Source organism: Microtus oregoni, unplaced genomic scaffold, assembly GCF_018167655.1.
Source record: "Microtus oregoni isolate MIOR12 unplaced genomic scaffold, Mior012 000018F_ref0000195, whole genome shotgun sequence".
Taxonomy (NCBI): Eukaryota; Metazoa; Chordata; class Mammalia; order Rodentia; family Cricetidae; genus Microtus; species Microtus oregoni.
Window position 1 is genome coordinate 915,749 of NW_024543077.1, and position 26,098 is coordinate 941,846.

Here is a 26,098-nt window from a genome sequence, read left to right on the forward strand (position 1 = left end):
CTTCTGATTGCCCTCTCTCCCACTTCTTTACCACACCTGGACAGGATTCATCTTAGAACTCTTGCTCTCTCTGGGTTAACTATCCCTGGATGGCAAATAGCAATCTCTGCATTTCAGAACCAAATCATTACAGGCCCCTGTGCAATGATAGAGAGCTTGAATTAACATAGAAAATGGTGCCGGAGTTGGATCTTGGTTGTGTGCTGATTGCTGAACTAACCACTGTGGTTCACTGGAAGTTCTTCCCCTGGTTTAGGCTCTGCCCACTACAACCTGTAACTGGTGTAGTTTCAGATATAAAGCATGAGTTTGCCTGGATGCCCATTGTGTTTCTGCTGTGTGTGCGGTACCACCTCACCCAGGAGAGGTGTGGCATTGCTCTGGCGTCGGCTTCATTCACTTTTCCTGTTTTGCCAACAGAAAAGCAGATACTCTTTCCTCCTGCTCCTTTAGTGTGACTATCGCTGTTATCTGGTACACTATGAGTCCTAAGTACCGTGCTCAATGCTGAGATAAAGAGAGCCCTGACCTCAACATAACAGTCTTGTGATTAGATACAGCTAATTCTGTGTTCATCTGGAGGCTGAGCGAGCGTTTATAAGAAGTAAGTCAGGAGCAGGTAACTGTTCTGCCTTTTCCTGGGGGCTCACATCTCAGGTTAACTTCGCACCCAGAGCTAACGCCTGAATTCTGGTGGTGCTGTTGTCTTCTGCCATCATCAGTTAGCTATTACTTGAATATTCTCCATGAACTCTATGGCCGTGTTTCTCAAATTTTATCAGGAGTTTGTCTCGATCTCCTCCAGCTCTTTTTCTGGGCTCTCACTAACCCTCTGGGATAAGAAGATCTGAGGCTGTGATGTTTGCAAGTTGTAGAGTCTCTGAGCTCCCCTCACCCAATCTGTGAACAGGGAGGTATAATTAGCTTCCCTCCTTGGTTTAAGAATTAAATCTGATAAGGGTCAGAAAGCACACAGCCTGTTGCAGGAGCTCAGGAAATGCTTCCTTTGAGTCCCTCAGAGTATGACGTCTCAGGGGTCCACAGTAGTTGAAAGATTCCTAGAAGAACATTAACTCCAGAGCCTCTGCTCTCTGGAAGAACTCCTCCAGGAATCTACTCTGTCCCTGCTTGTACTCAGTATACCAGGACAGGAGGCTAGCCTGATGTGCTTTACACTAAAATAAATTAGGATATAATCGTACTCATCAGTCTGATCAAGTCTGCTGTGCCTATGATTGCTTAAAGCAGAATTCCAATCCTGCCATTACTTGGAAGTCTGCAGGGTGGAGGTAGATTTAGCGTTAGCTATGGAGATTTTTTTGTTTAAGAAAGCAAGGAGATTTTTAAAGATAAAGTATTTTCTGTTCTATCTAATAGAGTGATATATTGATAAGTGATAGTCTCTGTTAGGTTTCGATGGACTATACTCCTCACTTGACAGGCACCTCCTGGCTTCTTGGCAGTTTTTGGTTTCACCTTCATCGGAAAGAGGGAAGTTAAAAGGACACACCCATTTCTAGAAGTTATACAAAACTCTCTTCCAAGAAATGCCTTGCCCATTCTACAGCTCCAGCCACAGGATCTGGAGAAAGATGATTGTAGGCACTGAGAACATTTTAGCCAGCAAAGAAGAGTTCTGTTATCTGTGGTGCAGTACCTAAGGCACAGCAGAAGATTGTGGAGTTCTAGAAGTATTTCCAACTGCCAGGGAAGAAAGTGATAGAAGGTTCTGCCTAGCTTGGCTATTCAGAAGAACACATCTCTTGCTTCCAAGAATCTGAGTAGTCTGGTTAAATAAGGTACTGTGATATCAGATTGTCTTAGCGAACACCGTGAGAGGCTGTCCAGTTGGAAGAGACTCCGGTCTCTCGTCCATGTGTTAAGCACGTTCTCTGAGAACACCCTCTACTATTCCTTCTACTTTACCTTAATCTGGGGCTCAGCAAAGAGCCCTGCACCACTCTTTAGGAATAGTATCTCCCGAAGATCCATTTGCTCGTAAACTGCTGTGTTCACGCTAAGGTAGATCTGAGGAATTGTAATGAAGACCGTGTGCCTTAAAGTGTTTGCTATCTGCCCTTTCCGGGGAACTTGGCCGATCACTACTCTAGGCTGTTCCTTTTTCAGAATTTCCAGTATTAAACATTTTTTTAGTTTACATAGAGGGTCTAAGAAAATCCTTAGTACTTCAAAAAGAGTTCTATTTTCTTTGGTATATTACTTCAAACCGAACAGGAGAGTCTGGAATTGTAGAGGTAGCCTGAACTGACAGTCTCCTGTGACCAGATTGGTGCCTAGCCTAACTGTCATCAGAGAGGCTTCCTCCAGCAACTGATGGACACAGACGCAGACAAGCACAGGCAAACACTAGGCAGAGCTCAGGGAATCCTGCAGAAGATGGGGAGGAAGGATAGCAGGAGCTAGTGGGGTCAAGGGCAACACAATAAAACTCACACAGAACCAACTAACCTGGGCTCACGGGGGCTCACAGAGACTGAACCAACAACCAGGGAGCCTGCATGGGACTGACCTAGGCACTCTGCATATTTGACAGTTGCTTAGCTTGGTCTTGTGGGACTCCTAACAGTCAAAACAGGGCTGTCTCTGGCTCTCCTACTGGCTGTTGGAACCCTATTCCTCATAATGGGTTGCCTTGCCCAGCCTTAATACAAGAGGAGGTTCTTAGTCTTCCTGCAACATGATATGCCATGCTTTGTTGATACTCATGGGAGGCCTGCCATTTTCTGAATAGAAATGGAGGAGGAGGGGTGGGGCAGGCAGGTTTGTAGAGAGGAGGTGGGAGAGGGACTGGAAGGAAAAGACGGTGGGGGAACTTCATCTGGGATGTAAAATAAATTACTTTTTTTAAAAAAGTACTTTTAGCTTTTAGGACTGAAGCTAAAAGGGTCTTTAGGAAGTTCCTCCTGAAAACAGAAGAGAACTAACTCCCCCGTAGGAAGTAGTCCAGTTCAGCTTTAGCATGTGGAATAACCTAAAACCAGTCGAGTTCTTGTTCCGTTTGTCGAGCAGCCTTTGTACTCACTACACTCATTCGCGATGCCACAGAATCTCACCGGAGGCTGATAGACGAGGATTTTTTTAAGTCCGTCACCAGTAGAATACCTAAAATGTGATTTAGTCACCATAAGTCCCAGTTGGGGTCTATTTTAATTTTCTGGTTGCCAAAGAGCAGTAGGAGGAAGTCATGACATTGTTCTACACAGTTACAGACATGACCCAAAGGACAGAGAGGACCGCATGACCTGCCACACACCACACACACCCCCACCCCCCTGCCCCCGCGCTGGGCAGCAGAAGTGGAGCAACGTCCAGGTCGTCTGTGCCCACATCTGTGTCCCTGTGGTCTGGGTCATTGTGAAATGCTTTGTTTCCTGACTCGATTTGGGTACAAAAGGAAAAGAGTCACTTCTGTTTCATCAGAGCAAACGGTGATAGCTACTTGATGCTGGACACAAATTCTAACTTTATTGTATCTGTCTGTCTACTTCTTTAAGCTCTGACTCCTCTGCCTTGATTATCACTACTCTGTTTGTTTATTTCATGTATTCCTTTGGGTGTTTTTTGAGTTTGGTTTTTCTGTTTTGGTGTTTTGTTTTGTTTTTGTTTGTTTGTTTGAGGAGAGGTCTCAACTGTGTTGCCCAAGCTAATGTTCCGACATCCCTTTATCCTCACGTAGGCTGCCATTTTCTCTGACCATAGAAAGCTGTAGCAATGACTTCCTAAATAGATTGGGTTTGTTGTTGTTGGGTTTTTTACCTTTTGTTCTTTTTGCCTCGTATTTATTTTTCTTTCTCTGGCTCACCCTCCTCATTGCTAGATGACCACTATTTAACAGTTTAACAAGTAGGAGCACAGCACGATTTAACATTTCTTGCTGCTGTGCACTTTGCGGTGACTCCCAACACCGATAAACATAAAGCGTCCTAGGGTGGCTCTGAAGGCCTTGCGAGACCTCCCAGTTCTGCTTTCCTCCTTCTGCAGCCTAAAGACTCACGGAATTTTCCAAACCTGTCTTATCTTTCCCCGTGCTCAGGCCTTGTTTGTACCGTGCAATCTTTTCAAAGCAAAGCGTCTCTCCGTGCTTTGCGAGCTCCCTCGTGTTTATAGTCATCCATGTCTCTCTCCTCTTCCTCTCTCCCTTTTCCTCCCTCTCTGCTTCTGTCCCTAGAAGTCTGAGTTCCTTTTTCAGGGTTCTGCTAGGATATTGTGTCTCTCTTTATGATATGCTTAAAACCCTGCTTCTTCTCTGAGGGCTATACATCAATGTCTTATCTTCCTGGAACTTTATAAATATTTTAAGTCACTTAAAAGGATCGTTGTGTCTTGCGTCTCCTCTTTATCCCACATAGCACAGAATAAAACTCATCTTTGTTCTCACTGACTACTTAAAAAAAAAAAAAACAAACAAACTTGTTGATTCATCATAAGACAAAAATTTCCACCTATTTACCTTTTGAAAAAACATTTATTTTTTATTTGGAGAGGAGTCTGTCTGTCCATGCACATGTGCACTAAGTCCCCAGAGGGGCGGGGTCAGATCCCCTGGAGCTGGAGTTCCAGGAACTGTGTGCTGAGAACCTAAGTCCTGTCCTCTGGGAAAGTGACAAGCCCTCCTCACTGCTGAGCCATCCAGCTCTTTGTTTACTCTTTAAATATTTTATCGCTTTGACATTTTGCTTTCAAATCCATGATTCATCTTTTGTTACTGTTTTGTTAGCCTGTTTGTTTTCCATATGAGGTCTCTGTTTGTGGGCCAACTTGGCCCAGAACTCATAATCCTACTGCTTCAGCCCCCTGAGTAGTAGATGTTACAGGCTTGTACCTGACTCCTTCCCCGGGCCCTTTCTACGTGGATACCCAGTTTCTCCAGCACCGTTTGTTGAAAAGGCTGTCTGTCTTCCATTCCTTGGCCCCTTTATCAAAAATCGATGGGAGGCAGCAAGATATTTCAGTGTGTAAAGATGTTTGCTGACAAACCTGGCAACCCAAATTTCATCTCCAGGCCCTACGTGGTAGAAGGAGAGAATCGGCTCCTGCAAGTCGTCCTCTGGCCTCTCCATTGCATTGTGGTACACATGCCCACCCCCTAAATAAATGTAATCATAGGAATGCATAAAGATTAGTGAGTATATCATTTGGATCTAGTTCTCTGTTCTGGATGTTTGACGCTTTCCTCCAGCACACATAAGTCTTGATTGCTCGAGACTAACAAACGTTTAGAACACTTGAAATATGCGCACTGGGGCTGGACATGGACTTTAATGGTTCAGAGTACTGGCTACGCTTTCAGAGAACCCAGCCTCAATTCCCAGCATCAACATGGCAGTTTACCACCGTCCACGACCTCAGTGCCAGGGTGCCCAGTGCCCATTGCCTTTTTCTGGCCTCCAAGGGCTCCACGCACACAAACACACCTGTTACACAGAATTATAAACACTCATAAAATACATAAAAAATTTAATATGGTGCCCTGATTCTATCCATTATAATCTTCTTTTCAAAAATTGTTTTACCCATTTTCATCCTTTTTTCTTTCCATGTATTATACTACAGAATAAACTGGTCTACATCAACAAATCTTTTCACTGAGATTTTTATAATTATTGTGGTAAACATATATGTATATATATATATATATATGAAGATGTACTGTGTTGATTCTTCTAGTCTGTGAACATGGTATGTCTGCAAACATCTAGGACTACTTTGACTAATTTTCTCAACACTATATGGTTCATAACATTTATGTCCAGCATGCACAATGATTTGTTATATTTATACTTTTTATTTTTAAAATGGTGCCTATAATGATCCTGTGTGCTTTCTTCTCTTTTTCCTTGTTTTCGGTGCTGAGGGCTGAACTCAGGGCCTTATTCACACTTAGCACTGAGCTCCCCACCCAGCTCCAATGTATATTTTCATTGCCTATTCCAACAAATTCACTGCTAGACTACAGAATAAATAGACTAGAGGCAAATGGATTTTCTTTTTTACTTGTCTTATATCCTGTGACCACCATGTTCTAGGAAGTCTTTTGCAGTTATTTTGGGGTTTTCAGCATAAATAATCACGTCATCTGAAAACAGGACAGTTTTTTTCCTTATCTTTTGTCTTTGTCCTGTTTTCCTGGTCCGTATGTTTCTTATATGTGTTTCCTGCTTTGTTGCATGGCTGGAATTTCCAGCATGGTGTTGGGAGTCATTGCCTTGGTCTTGCTTCCAACTTTGTCGGTCTTTCAGAATCCACTCTAACCTATAATCTTAGATATTGGTCTTTTTAAAGCAGCTTATCACATTCTACAAGTTTAACTATATTCTTATTTTTTTAACTTTTTTTATTTATTTACTTAACTTTATTATGTTTGTTGGTGTGAGGTGTCAGATCTCATGGAACTGCATTTTCAGACAGTTGTGAGCTGCCATGTGGGTGCTGGGAATCGAACCCGGGTCCTCTGGAAGAGCAGTCAGTGCTCTTAACCGCTGAGCCATCTCTCCAGCCCCACTATATTCTTATTTTCTAAGTTTTTTAAATGAATGAGTATTCTGTTCTGCACTGATAGAATCTTGCTTTCAGTTTTAGCCTTTCTGTGTGGTGATTATATTTGTTAGTTTCCAATCAGCTCCACCTCCTCATAATAAGCCACACTTAGTTACCTGGCTCTTTGGGTTATTGAATTGCACTCAGATCCATAATCCACTTTAATTTTTTTTTCAAGATTTTGTGCACATGAGAACGGACCTGGGAAACTTTCTTTTAACATCATGTTCAGGACTTGTGTCCCATATTTTCTCTGCATTATGTGTCTGTTTCCGAGAGTAATGTTTTTGTATCTGGGTCATGGGATTTTTGGCTAGCGCTCCCAAACCCCTTCATAAATATTTATCATGTACTCTGCTCAGAATGGATGGGCAGAGCTAAGGAGCTCACATCGTAATCTATATACGCTTTCATTTTGTTCTCTCTTCTGTAATCCTCTTGTCGCCTTTCTTATTTTCTGTTTTGAAAACTTATTTTTTTTAATTAAACCTCTTAGGATGAATAAATGAATATTCTCATTGAATGAAAAAAATGCCAGTACATCTTTGCTGAGTTCCCGGGTGTTTACACCGTGCCAAGTACCTGGTGGCCACACTGAGCCTAGTAGCCTCAAAAGACTTAAAGTAAATAAGAACATTTCAGTTGTTTAACTGAAATTCAGATTTGGAGAAAGAAATTCCAAAGTCCAAGGTATTAACAGTTTGGGATCCAAAGTTCTTGCTGTATCTTTAGTATCAAGCACGGTGGTTCTCAACCTAGGGGTTGATGAGCCTTTCCCAGGGTCACGTATCCGATGTCCTGCATATGGGATATTTACATTACGATTCATAACAGTAGCAAAATCACAGTTAAGAATAGTAATAATTTTTTGTGGTTGGGGTCAGCACACTTGGGGAACTGTGTTAAGGGCTTCAGCGTTACGAAGGGCGAGAACCATTGCTCTAGGATAATGCCTGGAACATAATAAACACCAAATGAGCATTCACTGTGTGGACAGAGGTGAAAATACCAAGGAACAGGCGAGAGCAGTTATGGCAGAAGAGGGTTGTGACTAGAGACAGCGCTGCCCGCTGCCATGACTACATCAGCATTCTGCAGCAGCCATTTGTTGGTCTGGACTACGTCCTTGGAAGAAGAACCTGGGAAGCTCTTAAAGTATCTGCAGCCAACCTCATGTTCTTCCTCTTGAAGTGTCTGTGTTTGTTTATGTGTGCACCTGCACACCTATGATTTAGGGACAGCCTTTTCCAAAGAGACGGGCACTGAAGGGGTACTTCAACTCCAGCAGCAGCTGGCCTAGTAAAACTATTTATAATGTACCATGGTATTTATATACTGTATAATATACTGTATATATATAGTGTACATATAGCTGTATATAGCACCTGCTGGATGCATCTATACAAGTATAGAGTTTCACAAACAATGACCAGGATAAGATTTTTATGTGACTATAATCATATGCTTTTCATTTTTATTTTCCTCAACTTTCTTATATATGGTAATACCTCAGTTTTCAATTTAATTGAAAGTTTATCAGACCTCACGTATATTTCCCTTGACCAAGTAAATGTCATAAGGACTTTATGCTAAAAAATAATCAATTAATGAACATATTTATTGATTATGCTCTATGTGCCAAGCACGATTCTAAAAATTGTGACTATAACATGGGAGTAAGGAGTATTGGTTAATTTACCTTGACCAAGGCAATTATAGAGGAGTTGGCTCGTGCTTATGATTCCAGAGGGATAAAAGTCCATCGTGGGGGGACACATGGGAGCAGGTGACAGGCACGGTAACAGGAACAGAAAGCTGCATCCATGTATCTTCAAACACAGACACCAAGCAGGGAGAGCAAACTGGAGGGGGGCCAAGCTGTAATCTCTCAGAGCCCACCCCCAGTGAGACACATCCCCCAGCAAAGGTACACCTCCTGAACTTCCCAGACGACACCCCTAACTAGGGACCAAGCATTAAAATTTCAGAGCCTATGGAAGACATTTCTCACTCCAAACCCCACAGGAGGGACCGCAAATGAGAAAGAAAGGATCCCTGTGCTGGCGGTGTTTACATTCCAACACTGTGTGCAGACCGTCCACAGGGCTGGGGTGAACACTAAGGAGACCAATGGCACCAGGGAAGCCAGGCAAGGAGAAAGAGTTTGAGTGTTGGCAAGGGGAGAGGTGGGAAAACAGGAGTGGCGTCTTCAACAGTGTGGCATTTGGATAAGCACTTGAAATAAAGAATCAGGATGGGGACACTAGGAGAAGAAGTGCCCCAGAGAGAGCGACTGGAATGGAGAGCCCGAGGGAGGTGTGCGCCTGGCAGTGTTTAAGGCCATGCAGCAACAAAATGGACAAGACTGACGTGAGATCCCGAAATGAGACGTGAGGTTTAGGCCTACCAGGCAGCGTTAGTCAAGTTTTTGTAATACCTAAGGTTGTCAACTATAGAGAAAAGACAGAACACTGGCCCTGGGGCCCATGCTCAGCACCATGAAGAGGGGGAAAGAGGCTTGCTTTGGAGCACAGTTTCAGAGGTTTCGGTTGGCCCTGTTGTTTTACGCTATGGGAAGGAAGTACCTATGACAGGGAGCACACGGTAGAGCAAGCTGCTTGTCTTAGACTAGGGAGCAAACAGAAAAAAAAAGAGAGTCCCATAGTCCCTTCCAAGTCATGCCACCAATGACCTAAGGCCTCTCTCTTGGCCTTTTTTCTTAGGGATTCCACAGCCTCCGAAACAGCATTACACACTGAGACCAAAGCTTTGGAATCACACAAGACCCAAACTGTAACCTAGGCTAAGGGGTCATTGTAAGGAAATTGGTTTTTACTCTGAGTGGACAGACGATGGTTTCATGTGGAGAAGTACCGGTGATTCTGATTTACATCCTACCCTGCTTTCTGGCCTCACTTTTGTGACTAGATCATGGCGGGTGTAAAAATCAACACAGTTGTGAGCTGGTGAGATGGTGCATTTGCCACCACACCCGGTGACCTGAGGTCAGTCCTCAGTAGGCAAGTAGTGGAGGGGAGAACTGACCCCTGAGACACCCATGCACACACATGCACTCACGCACACGGTAGCATGCACACACTTCATACCACAGACACACAATCACAATGAAATGAGGGAACAACGGGGGAATGAGAGATACTCTGAACTTGTTCACTGACAGAATTTGCTGATAGATTGAATGTGGAGTGTGAGAGTAGTTGACTTTGACACAGGAAGGATGTTACAGCCATAACTAAGATGGGAAAGGTGGTGGGAAAAAAAGGAGTCTGAGGGATATTAGAAGGTCAAATTTTGGAGGTAGATAGGAGCTGTGGCAGAGTCTCGTTTGTATACCACGTAACTCCGGTTGACCTCAAACTGACAGCCGTCCAGTCTTAGCCAAATGCTGAGACGGCAAGCATGAGCCACTGTGCCTGGCTGGGAGTTCAGTTTTTAACATATTAGTTTTGAAATGCTCGATAGTGGAGAGCTGGTATAGGGCTTGGGTTCCTCAGATGGGACTATGCTGGGGGCTGACGTTGGGAAATGGCAGCTAGTGGATGGCCTTGGACCAAAGGTGGGTGTAGAAGCAGGCCAACTGAGAACTGAGCTTTGGAACACTCTAGGGCGTAGAGAACAGGAAAAAGAAAAACCAGCACTGGGATCTGGAAAAGCAATACCAAGTGGACAGTTGAATGTGGATGCCAGAGCCCACTGAAGAAAGTTTGTCAGTGGAGGTGAGATAGGGAAGGTATGTCAATTACAGACCACTGTAACAGGTTCCTGAGAGGTCACAATAAGATGCAAGTTGGCATCACCAAGATCTTCAGGCCTTTGATGCGTTATCCCAGAGGTGCAGCGGGGAGCAGCCTGATGAAAGTGCTGTCATAAGGAGGAGACAGAACAAGTGAACATAGCACTACAGAAACTGCTTGCAGCTTAACTGAAGAATTGAAAAGCTGAGCCATAGTCAGAGACGAACATAGAATCAAGTCACCTTTTACAAGCCTTCTGAGATGGCAGAAATGGTTCTAGCAGGGAAGAATGAAGCGGCTACTCTAGAGAGTGCACAGTTACTGAAGCGATGCTCCAGGGGAGTGTGGGAGCCTGTGCCTAGGGAAGAAGACTGCTGTAAATTATCAGGAGAGCCGCTGAACTCTCCAGTACTGCAGAACCTGTGGAGGCAGGTGCATTGGTTAAGGTGGCACCAGATCTCTTTTGATTGTATTTTCTCTGAAAATGAGAAAGGAGTAGAGGTTTTGGAGGTATAAAGAGATCAGAGATTATTGCCAAAGAGCACAAGAAAGTCCTTAGCCAGGCCACCAGGATTGTTGGGCATTGTGAGTGGCCCGTGGGAAGGCCCAGGAAAGCCGGTCTGCGATGAGCTCTCTTACTTCACCCCACCCTGCCTGTCATCAAGTGAGAACAGGCAGAAGAGGTAGGACATTAGACTTAGCTGGAGGTTGTGGTTTTGTCAAGGAAACAAGAGAAATGGAGAAAGAAGCAAGTTTGGGAGAATTAAACACTGAAAAATAATTGAGGTCAAGGATGAAAGGTGTGTGTGAAATATTGTAGAGCTAGTTCAGCTTCCTGGAGGCTGAAAGAATCATGATGGTGATCGTGATTATAAATTATTGACATTTCTACCACTATGAGCTCATTTGTATTTAAAAATAACCCTCTTGGACTAGAGAGATGGTTCAACCGTTAAAGGCTAGGCTCACAACCAAATAAATAAATAGGGTAAATGGTCTTAGTGGTGGTTACGATTCTCATTTCATAGAGAAAGATCCAAAGAAATAAGTAACTTAGCTGAAGAATCTTACAATGCGTCTGCAGGAGAGCTCACACTCAACCTGAAGTTCTGCAACTATATTTAGCTTCTGGTTGTTTGGGGTTTGTTCTTTGTCACCGCCTGCTGAGACTGCCAGGTTCTTGTGTCCCAGGATAAAGAACTGGACTAGGGACACAGGTTAGTGATAGATGCCACACTGAGAATGGAGTGGTTAGGGAGCCAGCACAGGCCCCAGGTCCTCTGACTTTGACAGCCTGGATTCTTTCTAGGTGACCTACAGCACTTTCCTTCTTCCTCGTTCAGAGAGCTTGAGTCTTGGGGGTTTGTTTTGCGGGGAATGCTCTTGTTTTGTTCCGTGTAGTCAATGGCCAGAAGTCCCCATCTTCCTCTGTCAACTGGCTTCCTTTATATGGTAATCTCAATTACATATTTATCTAGTGGAACACAAACGCCATGATACACATGTGGAGGTTCATCCCACGTAGGTTTTAGGGATTGATCAGATCATTCAGTGTGGTGGCAGGTACCTTTATCCACTGAGCAATCTGGTGGGGCCCTCCTATGATGACCTGAGTTTTCCCTCCAGGCCTTACCCTCCCATCGTACCCATCCTCAATCTGTGATATGCTGGGACCTGATAAAAGCTTTGAAATACCATGACATTTTCTCCCTCTTCTTTCCGTGGCTCTGGTGATTTAGGCCTGGAAGAAGCGCTGGTTTATACTGCGGAGCGGCCGGATGAGTGGCGACCCGGATGTTCTGGAATACTACAAGAACGAGCACTCCAAGAAACCCCTGCGGATCATCAACCTGAACTTCTGCGAGCAGGTGGATGCGGGCCTGACGTTCAACAAGAAAGAGCTGCAGGATAGCTTCGTGTTCGACATCAAGACCAGCGAGCGCACCTTCTACCTGGTGGCCGAGACGGAGGCCGACATGAATAAGTGGGTCCAGAGCATCTGCCAGATCTGCGGCTTCAACCAGGCCGAGGAGAGCACAGGTATGAGCGCAAACACAGCCCTTTCCAAGGGGACGCTGCTGAGACCCCGGTCCCTCCAGCCAGGAGAGCCAGCTCTGGTTAAGGCTTCGTTTTTGGTACAAGTTGTTTACAAATGGGGAGAGCGGAACAGAGTTGGCCTCATCTAGAGGGACCTCCGGGTTCTAATAATGATCCGATGGGGAATCCAGAAAGGTCAGGGTTATGATGGGGCTAACGATATTTCAGGTGTTCTGATGCTTCTACCGTCTGTCAGCCCTGAACCATTTCCCCCACCCCCGGTTTTCCACCTTCAGCCGTGCCAGGGAAGAGCTCCCTTGGATCGCACTATGGTCCGTTTCTGTCTGCTATAGTCCATCTCTTTCAGAGCACTTTACAGTTTGCTTGCTTGCTTCTTAGGCATCCTTTGTGGTTATTGATACATCGTCTTGTGTTCCTTTGTATCCATTTGAAGACAGATAAGAGAACGAAAGACTGAGTTTATGTTTCAGCTTTGAGAGCCCTTTCTTAAAAAGTACCTCAATTTGTCTCTGTTTTATGTGCGGGAGGGAGGGGTGTGCACACCCATCCATGCACATACAGCAGCCAATGGTGAGCACTGAGTATCACTTCTGTGGTCCTCTACTTTAGTTATTGACATGTAAATATCTTTTCTTCTTTAAAATCTTCCCACTGATTTTAGGACTTACTAGCATCTCACATTTGCAAGTCATAACTGTGGCTCTTAAATTACAAAGGTTTTATGTCCACTATAGCAGCATCCGTAGGCACAGTCCCTTAATAAAATGCAGTGAGCGTCTTCATGTACGTAATAGTCTTAGCATTAGAAGGTGCAGTTGCCTCGGTAGCAAAATACAAAAGGAGACTGGCCCAGATCAACTTGAATGACTTGCACTCTAGGAAAGCAGGACAGAACGCATCTCTTGTCAGAAGCAATTCACTGGGCTGGCAAGACAGCTCGGCAGAAGTGTCTGCTGCACGAGAAAGACAACCTGAGCTCTGTCTCGGAGACTCGCGGCGAAAATAACTAGCCCACAGAAGTGTGCCCTGACCTCCAACTCCCTGGAGCATCCATACTAACAGGAATCATTAGTTTATTGTCACTCTTGATGGTTCTGGAAACTAAGCACAAGCCCTTTGGGTCTAGGTAGGAACTTGCTACTCAGCTGTATCCCAGCCTTTATCCTTTTTTCTACAAAATGAATGCAGTTTACATAGATCTAAAAATGATCTAGAGGTTCTGATTCTTCATGTGAGCGCAAGTAAAGACTCCAAAATGATAACCTGTTCTTTAAGTAAATGATACACAGGTGATAATTTAGGCTTATTACTCATAAATCACAGAAGACAGTTCTGTCCCTTCACGTACTATCACCCATTCAAGAAGATGTGAGGTTCTGTTTACATCACTGAACTGGCAGGTAATAAACGTTTTTGCTAGTTTATTGTATAGCTCCAAACCATTACCATGTAATTTGAAATGTTAACGATTTAAATGTCTAAATACCAAACACCTGTCTGCAGTGGGCGCTAAAACATGCACTGTTACCAAAAACAGTAATTGCTCATACCAAATAATCGAATGTGGAATACCACGCCAGGTCCTCTCAGAGAAACGTGGAGATAATGCTGAGGATCTCACTGTGGCTTGGGCTGATTCATAATTTGGAAGAATGGAATAAAAGCCAGAAGTTAGAAAGGTGTGATTAGGTAGTTACAGCCTTACAGCCCAGGGCGTAGTTAGTGAGGTCCTTGTTCAGAAAACTGGGAAACAGCTCACAGAACAAACACCAAGGGTCTGGGAAGATCAGAAGATAGTTGGTCAGTAAGTGAGTTCACTGTATCCACATAAGAAGCTGGTGTAGTAGAAGTGCTACAGAGAGAGGGGAGGGGGCAGGTCCCTGAAGCTTGCTCGCTAACCAGCCTAGCTAAACCCGTGAGAGGCCCTATCTCAGAAAATAAGGTAGAGAGGGACTAGGGAAGACACCTAACAGCCAACGCTGGTCTCCACATGTGTAATGGACACATCCATTTGCATATACACAGGCATACACACACAGAGGGAAAAAACATTTGGGCCGAGCAGTGGTGGCCTTTAATCCCAGCACTTAGAAGGCAGACGAAGGCGGATCTCTGTGAGATCAAGGCCAGCCTGGTCTACAAGAGCTAGTTCCAGGACAAGCTCTAAAACTACAGTGAAATCTTGTCTCGAAAAAACAAACAAAACTTATTAGGGCATGGTGGCTCATGTCTTTAATCTGAGCACTCAAAAAATTAAGGTAAGAAGATAGCATGAGTTTGAGGCCAGCTTGGGTGACAAGAGCTAGACCTGTCTCAAACATCAAAGCGAGGCCAGGGACAAAGCTCAATGAGTCAACCCCAATGACCTGAGTTCAATCCTCAGAAGCCAAGCTGGGTGTGGCAGTGAGCGTCTGTAATCAAAGCACAGCTATGAGAAGTAAGACCCAGGGAGAGGAGAGTCTTCTGGAAGCTCACAGCTCGCTAAGCTAGCTGTGAACCTATGAAATGGCAGCATGAGGGGAGGGAAATTCACACACACACACACACGTGCACACGCATACACACATACATGCACACACGCATGCACGCATCCTCGAAACAAGTTCTGCCTCAAGAAACAATCCACATACCCAAGGCTCAGGGAACATCACAGAAGAAGTGGGGTAAAAAAAATGGCAAGAGCCAGAAACCAGAAATCCACTTCAAGATAGTATCTTCTTATGTCAGGAAAGCTGCACCCATGAAACCTCAGGCATATGGTCACCTAAACAAGACCTGCATAGTGATAACGCATGGTGGACATGCCAGCGTGGATGGGGAACTCTCACGAGGCCCCAACCCTAAGTGAAAACCACAGGAAGAATCGGTCTTCCCCAGAGATGAACTCCCTGGTTGGTTATCTAATATGAAGTGGTCAACCCTAAAAATACACACGTGTGAGCAAAGTAAATGGGCTCACAGGCTGTGCTTGTGTTTGTACATGCACACGTAATGGTAATGAAAGCAAAGGGGGCCACGGATCTGTGGGAAGGGTAGAGGGTGAGGGATGTATCTCCTGGGGGCGGGTACCCCAGTCAGTGTTCTCATAGTTTTCTACAGTGGGCTCTGTTTACCACAAAAAGAAATTCTGTGAGTAAGAGGATGAGTACTTAGAATGCAGTTAAGAGTGTAGTTGGGAAAGTGGCCGCGTTAAGGTCTCTGCGGCCTCACCAGCCATTCATCATTGACTAGGTTCACAGCACTAAGCATGAATTCACTCTCAATGAGTGGGCTTTCTGTCCAATTAGCCATAACACTTAGCTGTGAATTGCCCTCAGAAGATAAGTACCACCATTGAACCTTTGGGGATACTTTACCTATAATATCTGGATAGGACGACTGTCTTAGTCAGGGTTTCTGTTGATGTGAAGAGACACCATGACCATGGCAAGTCTTTTGTTTTTTTTTCTTCAAATAAATGACAGACAGACAGACAGACAATTTATTTGTTTATTATTTTGCATCCCAGCTACAGTTTTCCCTCCCTCCTATCCTCCCAGTCCCTCTCCCACCCACCCTCTGTCCCCACCCCAATCCATTCCTCCTCCATTTCGGTTTAGGAAAGGGCAGGTCTCCCAGGAGCATCAACAAAACATGGCATATCAAGTTGCAGTAAGATGAAGCACCTCCCCATGTATTAAGACTGGGCAGGGTGATCCAGTATGAGGAGTAGGGTCCCAAAAGCCTGAGAAGAGTGGGAGGCAGCCCCTGCTCCCACTGCTAGGAGTCCCACAAGACCAAGCTCCACAACTGTCACATATATGCAGAGTGCCAGATCAGTCCCATGCAGGCTCCCTGGTTGTCGATCCAGTCTCTGTTTGCCCCTGTGAACCCTGGGTTAGTTGATACTGTGGATTTTCTTGTGGCGTCCTTGACCCCTCTGGCTCCTGCAATCCTTCCTCCCCATCTTCTGCAGGATTCCCCGAACTTTGCCTAATGTTTGCTGTGGGTCCGCGTCTGTTTCCATCGGTTGCTGGATGAAGCCTCTCTGATGACTGTTGCGTTAGGCATAGATCTGCTCTCAGGAGATGGCTGGCTCAGGCTCCATACCGCTGCTGTTAGGAGTCTAAGTTTCTTGCAGATTCCTGGGGAAGTCCACTGTGCCAGATTTTTTACCTGACCTTGAAATGCCCCCACATTTCCAGTGCTCTCTTTAAGTATTCTCCCCTCCTTTATTCCCCACCAACCTGACCGCTCATGTTCCCCATCACCCCTCAGTTCACTCAGAACATCTCTTCTATCTCCCCTTCCTGGGGCGATCTGCATGTCCCCCACAAACCCTCCTTGTCACCTAGCCTCTCTGCGGCTGTGGATTGTAGCATGGTTGGTTATCTTTTATTTTACAGTTAATATCCACTCATGAGTGAGTACATACCATGTTTATCTTTCTCAGTCTGGGTTCCCTCAGTCAGGATGATTTTTTTTTTCTAGCTCCGTACATTTACCTTCAATTCTCCTGGTGTCCTCGTTTTTAAGAGCTGGGTAGTACTCCACTGTGTAAATGTACCACATTTTCTTTATCCATTCCTCATTTGAGGGACATGTAGCTTGTTTCCAGGTGCTGGCTATTATAACTAAAACTGCTGTGAACATATTTGAACAAGTGTCCTTGTGGTATGAGTGTGCACCCTTTGGGTTTATGCCCAAGAGCAGTATACCTCGGTTTTGTGGTAGGTTGATTCCCAGTTTTCTGAGAAATTGCCACACTGACTTCCAAAGTGGCTGTGCAAGTTTGCACTTCCACCAGCGATGGATGAGTGTTCCCCTTGCACCACATCCTCCCCAGCATGAGCAGGTACTTGTGTTTTTCCGTCCTAGCCATTCTGACAGCTGTAAATTAGAATCCCAGAGTCATTTTGATTTGCCTTTCCCTGATGGCTAAGGACGTTAAATATTTCCTTCTTACATGTTTCTCCGCCATTTGAGACTCTTCTGTAGAGAATTCTCTGTTTAAATCTGTACCCCATTTCTTAAATTGGATTCTTTGGTTTGTTGCTATCTAGTTTCTTGAGTTATATATTTTTGAAATTGGCCCTCTGTCAGATGTGGGGTTGGTGAAGATCTTTACACATTCTGTAGACCGCCATTTGTCCTATTGACAGAGTCCTTTGCACGACAGAAGCTTTTCAGTTTCATGAGATCTCATTTATTAATTGTCTCAGTGCCTGTGCTACTGGTGTTCTGTTCAGGACGTCGTCTCCTGTGCCAAAGCGTTCCAGATTATTTCCCTCTTCCTTCTTTCTTTTCTATCAGGTTCAGTGTATCTGTATTTATGTTGAAGTCTTTGATCCACTTGAACTTGAGGTTTCTGCAAGGTGATAGAGATGGATCTATTTGCATTCTTCTATATGCCGACATCCAGTTAAACCAGCACCATTTGTTGACAATGTTTTCTTTTTTCTGTTGTATAATTTTGGATTCATAAGTGTTCATAAGTGTGTGAATTTACATCTGGGTTTTTGGTTCGATGCCATTGATCCACCTGTCTGTTTTTATGCCAATACTATCTGGTTTTTATTACCATAGATCTGTAGTAGAGTTTGAAATCAGGGGTGGTGATGCATCAAGAAGTTCTTTTATTGTCCAGGATTGTTTTTAGCTATCCTGGGGATTTTGTTTTTCCATATGAAGTAGACTATTGTTCTTTCAAGGTCTGTAAAGAATTGCATTGGGATTTTAATGAGAATTGTATTGAATCTGTAAATTGCTTTTGGTAAAATGGCCATTTTTACTACGTTAATCCTGTCTATCAATGAGCATAGGACATCTTTCCATCTTCTGCTGTCTTCTTCAATTTCTTTCTTCAAAGAACGGAAGTTCTTATCCTACAGCTCTTCTACTTACTTGGTTAGAGTTACCACAGGATATTTTATATTATTTGAGGCTGTTGTAAAGGGTGTTGATTCTCTGATTTCTGTTTATCATTTGTATATAATTAACTCAAAAAAAAATCAGTATCCCTCCTGTATACAAACCATGGCCACTCTCATACAGGAAAACATTGAATTGAAGTGCTGACTTAAGCTTCAAGAGTTCAGTCCATGACCTCTATCTAACCTTGGATAGAGGTGGGTGGTCCTTGGGCTTCCCAAGGTTTCTTGGTGCTGAGTCTTTGTCAAATAAACTATGGTTCTCAGGGGGAAGCAATATCACCCTAGTGGCATAACTTCATCTAATGTGATCGACCCTGTGTCATTCACTCTCTTTGTTTCTGTTGTCTTCCTTTCTCGTGTTCCCCTCCCTGCCTTCCTCTCTCTTTCTCCCTCATGCTTCCTTTCATTTTTCCTCCCTCTAGCCCCACCTTCCTATTTCCTTCCCTCATTTCCTATCTTCCTCTCGTGTGATCTTGCTTTGTAAACCAGGGTAGCCTTGAACTCCCTCAGCCTCCCAAGTGGTTGGATGACAGCTGTGTGCCACCACATCCACCTCCGATTACAAATAAGGACGGTGTGTGATTTCTCCTTACCGGGTAGCGCTTTCAGATCGACAGTACTTAAAGACTCTTTCTGCCCACCCGCTCCGGACCTGGGCTCAGTGCAGTGAGCTACCCAACCAGTGGCAGTCCCTGCTCTCCTGCTGGGACCCGTGTCCTGGCATCAACACCCACCTTAGGTATAGAGCACCCTGAGCTGCCTCAACCTCCCCTTCAGCGGCCATAAAATGAAATAATTGCTGCCACGGATGCTCTGAACATAGAGACTTTAAAGAAATCCCTACTAAAAATTAACAGCTATCTTTTTAGGTAGTAATAATCTCGACCCACGGTCACACAGCTAGAAAGTGACCCATCCAGGATTCGCGTTTAAGCTAGGGTTGACTCCACATAATAAAGGATAGTCCATCTCTTTGCTCCTGAACTCCTGGAATAGGAGTATTTGGTAGAACTAGACAGCTTTTCCCCCATTGGCGTTGTGTAAGATTGTAGGCCCTGCTGACCCCGCCATGCCGGTCCCACAGCTAGCTCAGGTGTTGCTCCTTATACCTCAAATCATTCCCATAATCTCTGTAATGACTTCCAGGGCTTCAGTCCAGCGACCGATTTCATCGGCGTGCCTGTAGGCTGAGGGAAAGATATCTGGTTCCGATCCTCTCTCTGGGACTGGATGAGCAAGGGTTGCCTGAGTCCCAACTTCGTCTCCTTCTTGAGAGTGTTTCTGCTTCTCTGTAAGCCGTCAGGCAAACCGCAGATCTCTGGCTGCACTCCCTCTGCATGGTTCCCCAGGACTGGGCACACTGTACCCCACGCGGGGTCATCTGCTTGCTGCCTGACCCTGTACAAATCCCTCGCGTGGGCGCCTTCTTCGGGCAGACACCCCTTTTCCTTTGTCTGCCCCCTTCCCTCAAGGGCTGTAATGGGATCCACTGAGCGCTTCTGGTTTTCTCGTTCATCTGGAAGAGCTTCTCTAGCAGATGGAGTCTGTCCTTTTCTTTCTTCAACTTTTGTGCCACCCCCAGATTCTTATTTCTACTGCTACCCTGCAGTTCCTCACATTCTCCAGCCAAAAACGTCTAGCGCAGAGCCTGAGTGATCAAGCCGGACCAGCAGTGGAGCTGACTCTTGAGTTTTCACATAGGCTGGGGGAGATCAGCCCGACAAAGAGCGCCTCCCAAAAGAAAACCCGGGAGAATACTCCAGGAAGAAAAGAATACATGCCAGAAAGATTTCATATTGCATGTAGGGTCCATTTTTGTTTTGTGTGTGTATATACAAAATTAAAATCCCCTTCCCTCTATGAATCAAATTTACCTTCAAAACGTGACATAAGGAAGCAGATAACCACTCTGAGCTTTGTTTACTAGTAGACTCGGCTGGGTCCTCACGCTGGTGGCCGTTCGTGGGCAGCTGTCCCTGACCAGATGTACCACAGACAAAAAGAACCAGCGTTCAGCAGAAAGCTTGGATGAATTATTCATGTGCTGAGAAATCTGCCAGTGTTAGGAAAGAAAGCCCTCACCCCTTTGAGTCCTGTGCCCCCTCCCTCCCTCCCTCCCTCTCTCCCTCCTTCCCTCCCTCTCTCCCTCCTTCCCTCCTTCCTCAGTTGCTGTCCAGGACCCACAGAGCCACTACGGAGTCTGGCTGGAACCCAGGGCTTCGGTGTATTTGCTGTTTGACGTCAAATACATAACTTCACCTCTTAAGGTTTTATCATCTAGAAAATGGAAATGAAGCCTCCCAGGGTTGTTGGGAAGGGTTACCCCAGATGATACAGGAAACAGTAGGGACAGTAGCTGCCAAGTGCTGCTTTTCATACAATGAGGACGAAGATGTCAAGTAAGATGTTTTCTCTATCTATAGAGCAAGATAAACAGTGTGACTTAGTATATACCATTTTTAGAGAGCGTTCCTGTCAGCAAAGCCTTCCGTAGTCTCACGTGAAACTAAGTGAAGTAGACGGGGGCAACCAGCGCTGTTACGATTGCACAAGCGGGGACAGGGAGCTTTAGGATCATTGAGCAGCCTGACCCGAAAGTAGAGGTGCTGGGGGTGAGCTCCAGGGCTTTGAGGCATCCTCAGGCTGCGTTTGCTAACTCCTTCTCTCTAATCTCTTCACAAACAGGTATAGCATAGCCGCTTCTAAGTTACAAAGTAGCCAGCCAGAAGGAGGAGCAGCAGGGCGTTTCTAAGTCACTGGGAGCGGATGACTCTGCCGGTGCAGCGCTGTTATACATTAACAGCCTCTGACAGCTAAATTAGCAGACCAACGTTCTCTGTCTGCGTAGCCAGCAAGCCACTATGAATGAATTTGAGCTCGGGGAGTTTAGGTCACCAAAGCCCCATTTTTGTAACTGGTAAAGATTTTGAAATAAGGCCAAAGCTCCTTCATATCCTCTCCACGGGATTAGCTTTTCTCTTCTTTACTCCTTGGCAGGAGTTCTGTGGCAGTCGTTAGCCTAATTCTGGGGATGAAATCCCCAGAGTTTCAGCTGCTTTTTATCTCCTCCTCCAACCTTTCTCTACTATAAAATTGATGAGACTGTCCCCAGAAATGTTTTATAAATATTTAAACCTCTAGTAATCCTTGAGTTTCCCAACTACCCAGCAGGGTATTTCAAGTCGTGGATTCCATCCGGGGTCAGACAAAACTCATAAAAATGATTTGGGAAAATAGACAGCATCCTACAAACAAATGTCTTCAAACTGAGGGGTCTTCAAACAGCTTGCCCCTCTCTAGATCCTGCTGGGCAGCAGAGAGCCCTGGGAGAGCTGCTGTCCCCACAAATGTCTCTGACTACCGTGTCCTCCCCCGCCACCGGGTACTAAAAGTGGGTGGGAGTGTGGCCAACTGGGCGTGGAATAGGGTGGGGAGAGAAGAAGTCTTCCTTCCCTCATCCCTGGGAGACCTTCTCTTTTCTGTTTTGTTTCTCTGAGCTCAGACTCCCAGCTTCTCTTGGGACCCTTCTGGAAACTGAGAGCCAGTGTGGGAGGTGAGAGACAGCATCTCCCAGACTGCAACCAGCTGCTGAGGAGCAAAGCAAAGAACAGGGTGGGGACTGACCCAGGTCCCAGCCCAGAGGTGGAGGCTGCGGTCTCAATCACCCACCCATTTTTTTTCCACTGAGACAATGAGGAAAATAAACATCCAGACCAGTTTTCAGCCTGATCTGGGATCCCTGTGTCTTTTCTGGAAACTGTTATTCTGAGTCCTTCTAAAGTAGCACATCTCCTTTGTAAGTCTTTGGCTTATTTTTTTGTTTACAACTGGGTCTAGTCACCCCCAAGAACAGGTCTTGGGTTGAATATAAACTCCACAAATCTTCATAGAACTTACTGCATTGTCCTGGAACAGGCCCCAGCCCTGGCCTGACCTTCAAGGAAGTCCAGACTCTGGAGGAGGAAAAGGTGACTGGGAAAAACATGACTCCTTTCTCCATTCAAAACCTTGATCCTTCTTCCTGCTCTGTCTATTTATACGAGACATTCCCCCTCACCCCCTAGCAGCCAGCATAGATTAAGTCTAGTGTTACCTGCCAAAACCCACAGACTGAGAGGTAGCAGCAGTCTGGTCCCAAATTCCCACCCCAGCAGCTTTGGATAGCTCCCAACTATAACTTGAGATTCCCTGCTCCCGCACCCCCTTGTTGCTATTCATAGAGGACTTGTGATTCTCCCAAGTGAAGGACGGCAGTAATGATGGTTGAATTGTCAGAGTAGATTCCAAAGTTCTGTCTAACTTTCATTTTGGACCAGAGATAGAACTAGATTTTTGTATCAAGTGGTAAGTGGCATTTGTATTAAGCTGTCTTCTTGAATCCTTGACAGTCTTGAGGCTGGTTAAACATCCAGTTATAGATAGTTATTCTGGAGATTCTGGATGCCACAGGGCCTATGGTGTGGTCACATCTCCAGGATCTACACCAGGAGATTTCAGCTTTGTTATTGATTCGATGCACAGATCTCGCGGCCTTCAGTGGTAAACTAGAAGTCATTTAAAGCACTATTTTAAGCATTGCTTTTTAATCCACTCCTGCACAGAACACAATACCTGAAAAGGGAGAATAGGGTCGATGTGAAGGTTTCAGCAGAGAGGGTCAAAGGCTACAAGTGAAGCAGGACCTGGGTGTTCTTCTCCCTCGCTCTCCTGCAAAGTCTAAAACACGGTATGAAAATACTGCCTGTGGTGGAGACCCAAGAGCACTGACCTTGAGGCCAGGACTAAGCTACGAAAACTTTTTATCGGTCAGCAACAAAATGGAAAACACCAAGAGAAAGACAGAGTTGATTTTATGAAACCAAGCATGGTCAGACTGTCAGGCTTCTTTATCCAGAGCCTCTCCGTGCTCACACGCATACAACACGCTCTCTCGTGTGCACATAAAATCACAGTCCTACTAGATGGTGCTTTCCCCATAGCTGACGCCAGTAAAAAATGGCACCCCAGCCTGGCGGTGGTGGCGCACACCTTTAATCCCAGCACTCAGGCAGAGGTAGGCAGATCCCTGTGAGTTCAAGGACAGCCTGGTCTACAGAGTGAGTTCCAGGACAACCAGAGCTGTTACACAGAGAAACCCTGTCTCAAAAAAAAAAGGGGGGGTGGAGCCCCAACTTGATATACCGTGGCTGATTGATAGCCATGGGAGGCTGCTTTTTCCGAAGAGTGGAGGAATAGAATGGTGGGGGGTGGGGGGGATACTTGCAGGAGACGAAGGAAGTGAAACTGTAGGCAGGCTGTAAAAACAAAATAAGTACAAAAAGAGCAAGAAATTATTAGGAAATCAAAACAAGCAAATAAATACATAAAGTGACAGACCCATTTTTAAATGGCCATTTCTAAAGGCACAGAGAGGAAGAGCAGGCTGTGCTCTAACTCATCAATAGGATGGTACATTTGGAAACAGTGCTTTAGTGGGCCCCACCTCGGCTTCTGCAGTCACGCCCAGACCTCTGACTGCACCATCAAGTCCATTGCGTGCACACACCACTCCAGCATGACATCCGTGCTCTGGGGGAGCCTCCATCCCCTGGGCTGTCCCTCTGCTCCAGTTAGGATGAGCCCTGCACTCTTCAGTCTAACCTAGGATGAACCTGTCCTGTTTTTAATGTCATTCTCATAGAGCAGCGTCTTCCCAGACATTAAGTCATTGCCCAAAGCCTCGCGGCCCACTGGAAGGTGTCTGGGTTTCCAGTGGTGTCTACCTGAATTTCTGAAGAAAATCTGCTTCTGCTTCCCCTGAACCTGTTTCCTCTTCCTCTTGACCACTGCAGCCCACAGTGTTAAGTGCTGCCTCTGTTTCTGTTTTGTTTACTCATCCAGCCTCTGCCATGGAGAACCTGCTTTTTTATTCTCTCAGCCAGACTTCAGCCTCTGCCATGGAGAACCTGCTTTTTTATTCTCTCAGCCAGACTTCAGCCTCTGCCATGGAGTACCTGCTTTTTTATTCTCTCAGCCAGACTTCCTTTGTGAACCTTTTCATAGTTTGGGTTTGAGAAACGTGTACCAGAGGCTAGTCTTGAGCTCAGATTGACTGCCTCATCTTTTCCAGTGCTTGGCTTGGACCCTTCTTGATGGCTCTGCATCCTTATTAGCAAGGTTACATACTATCAGTTGAACAAATTAAAATTTAATTCTTTAAATTATGTTTTTGAATTTAGCTTCAATATTATGCACCATGTGGCCACTAATAGAGATAGATATTTTGATACAGTTCTCTTAAATTATTTAGCTGCAGCCGGGCAATGGTGGCGCACGCCTTTAATCCCATCACTCGGGAGGCAGAGGCAGGCGGATCTCTATGAGTTCGAGACCAGCCTGGTCTACAGAGCTAGTGCCAGGACAGGCTCCAAAGCCACAGAGAAACCCTGTCTCGAAACCCCCCCCCCAAAAAAATTATTTAGCTGCAGTGTTGGGCTATAACTTTGAAAATTGTCGCTTAATCTACTTTGTTTTAAAACTTCTAACTCATTTCCAAATGTTGTTTTCAGAAATGCATTGTTGAAATAGGAAAGAAGCATGAAAAATTTAAACTTTAGGGCTGGAGAGATGGTTCAGTAGTCAAGAGCACTGGCTGCTCTTCCAGAGGTCCTGAGTTCAATTCCCAGCACCCACATGGCAGCTCACACCCATCTATAACTCCAGTTCCAGGGGTTCTGACACCCTGTTCTGATCTCCAGACATGCATGTGGTGCATATACATACATGCAGGCAACACCCATATATGCATTTTTAAAAAAGAAATTCTAATGTTATTCATAAGAGGCTGGGACTGAGACTTGTAGGTTGATTTTGTTTCCTTTATGTCTAAAAGCCACTTATGAATGAGTACATATCATATTTATCTTTCTGGGTCTGGGTTACCTCACTCAAAGTAGGTAGCTCCATTCATTTTCCTGCAAAATTTAAGATTTTTTTCTGCTGTGTAATACTCCATTGTGTAAATGTACTAAATTTTCCTTATCCATTCTCCAGTCAAGGGGCATTTAGGTTGTTTCCCGGTTCTGGCTATGACAAACAATGCTGCTATGAACACGGTTGAGCACATGTCCTTGTGGTACGATTGAGCATCCTTTGGGTAAATACCAAGAGTGGTATTGTTGTGTCTTGAGGTAGGTTGTTTCCTAATTTTCTGAGAAATCACTGATTTCCAAAGTGACTGTACCAGCTTGCACTCCCACCAGCAATGTAGAAGTGTTCCCTTTGCCCCTCAACCTCTCCAGCATAAGTTGTCATCAGTGTTTCTCATCTTGACCATTCTTACAGGTGTAAGATGGAATCTCAGAGTTGTTTTGATTTGCATTTCTCTGATGACTAAGGATGTTGAACATTTCCTTAAATGTATGTCAGCCATTTTAGATTCCTCTGTTGAGAGTTCTCTGTTTACGTCTGTACTCCATTTTTTTTATTGGATTATGTGATCTTTTGGTGTCCAATTTCTTGAGTTCTTTGTATATTTTGGAGATCAGCCCTCTGTCTGATGTGCGGTTAGTGAAGATCTTTTCCCATTCTGTAGGCTGCTATTTTGTCTTGTTGACCGTGTCCTTTGCTTTACAGAAGCTTTTCAGTTTCAGGAGGTCCCATTTATTAATTGTTTCTTTCTGTGTCTGTGTTACTAGGGTTATACTTAGGAAGTGATCTCCTGTGCCAAATACGTTCAAGTGTACTTCCCACTTTCTCTTCTATGAGGTTCAGTGTGACTGGCTTTATGTTGAGGTCTTTGACCCATTTGCACTTGAGTTTTGTGCATGGTAATAA

General features: G+C 45.0%; 1 protein-coding gene across 1 annotated transcript in view; it reads left to right on the forward strand.

The window, feature by feature from the left end:
* Positions 1-26,098, forward strand: part of LOC121458898 (GRB2-associated-binding protein 2) — a 127,866-nt gene that overhangs the window by 75,496 nt on the left and 26,272 nt on the right. Inside the window, exon 2 of the mRNA XM_041668270.1 lies at positions 12,053-12,353. Within this exon, the coding sequence (XP_041524204.1) occupies positions 12,053-12,353 (301 nt within the window). The remainder of the gene's footprint in view (positions 1-12,052; positions 12,354-26,098) is intronic.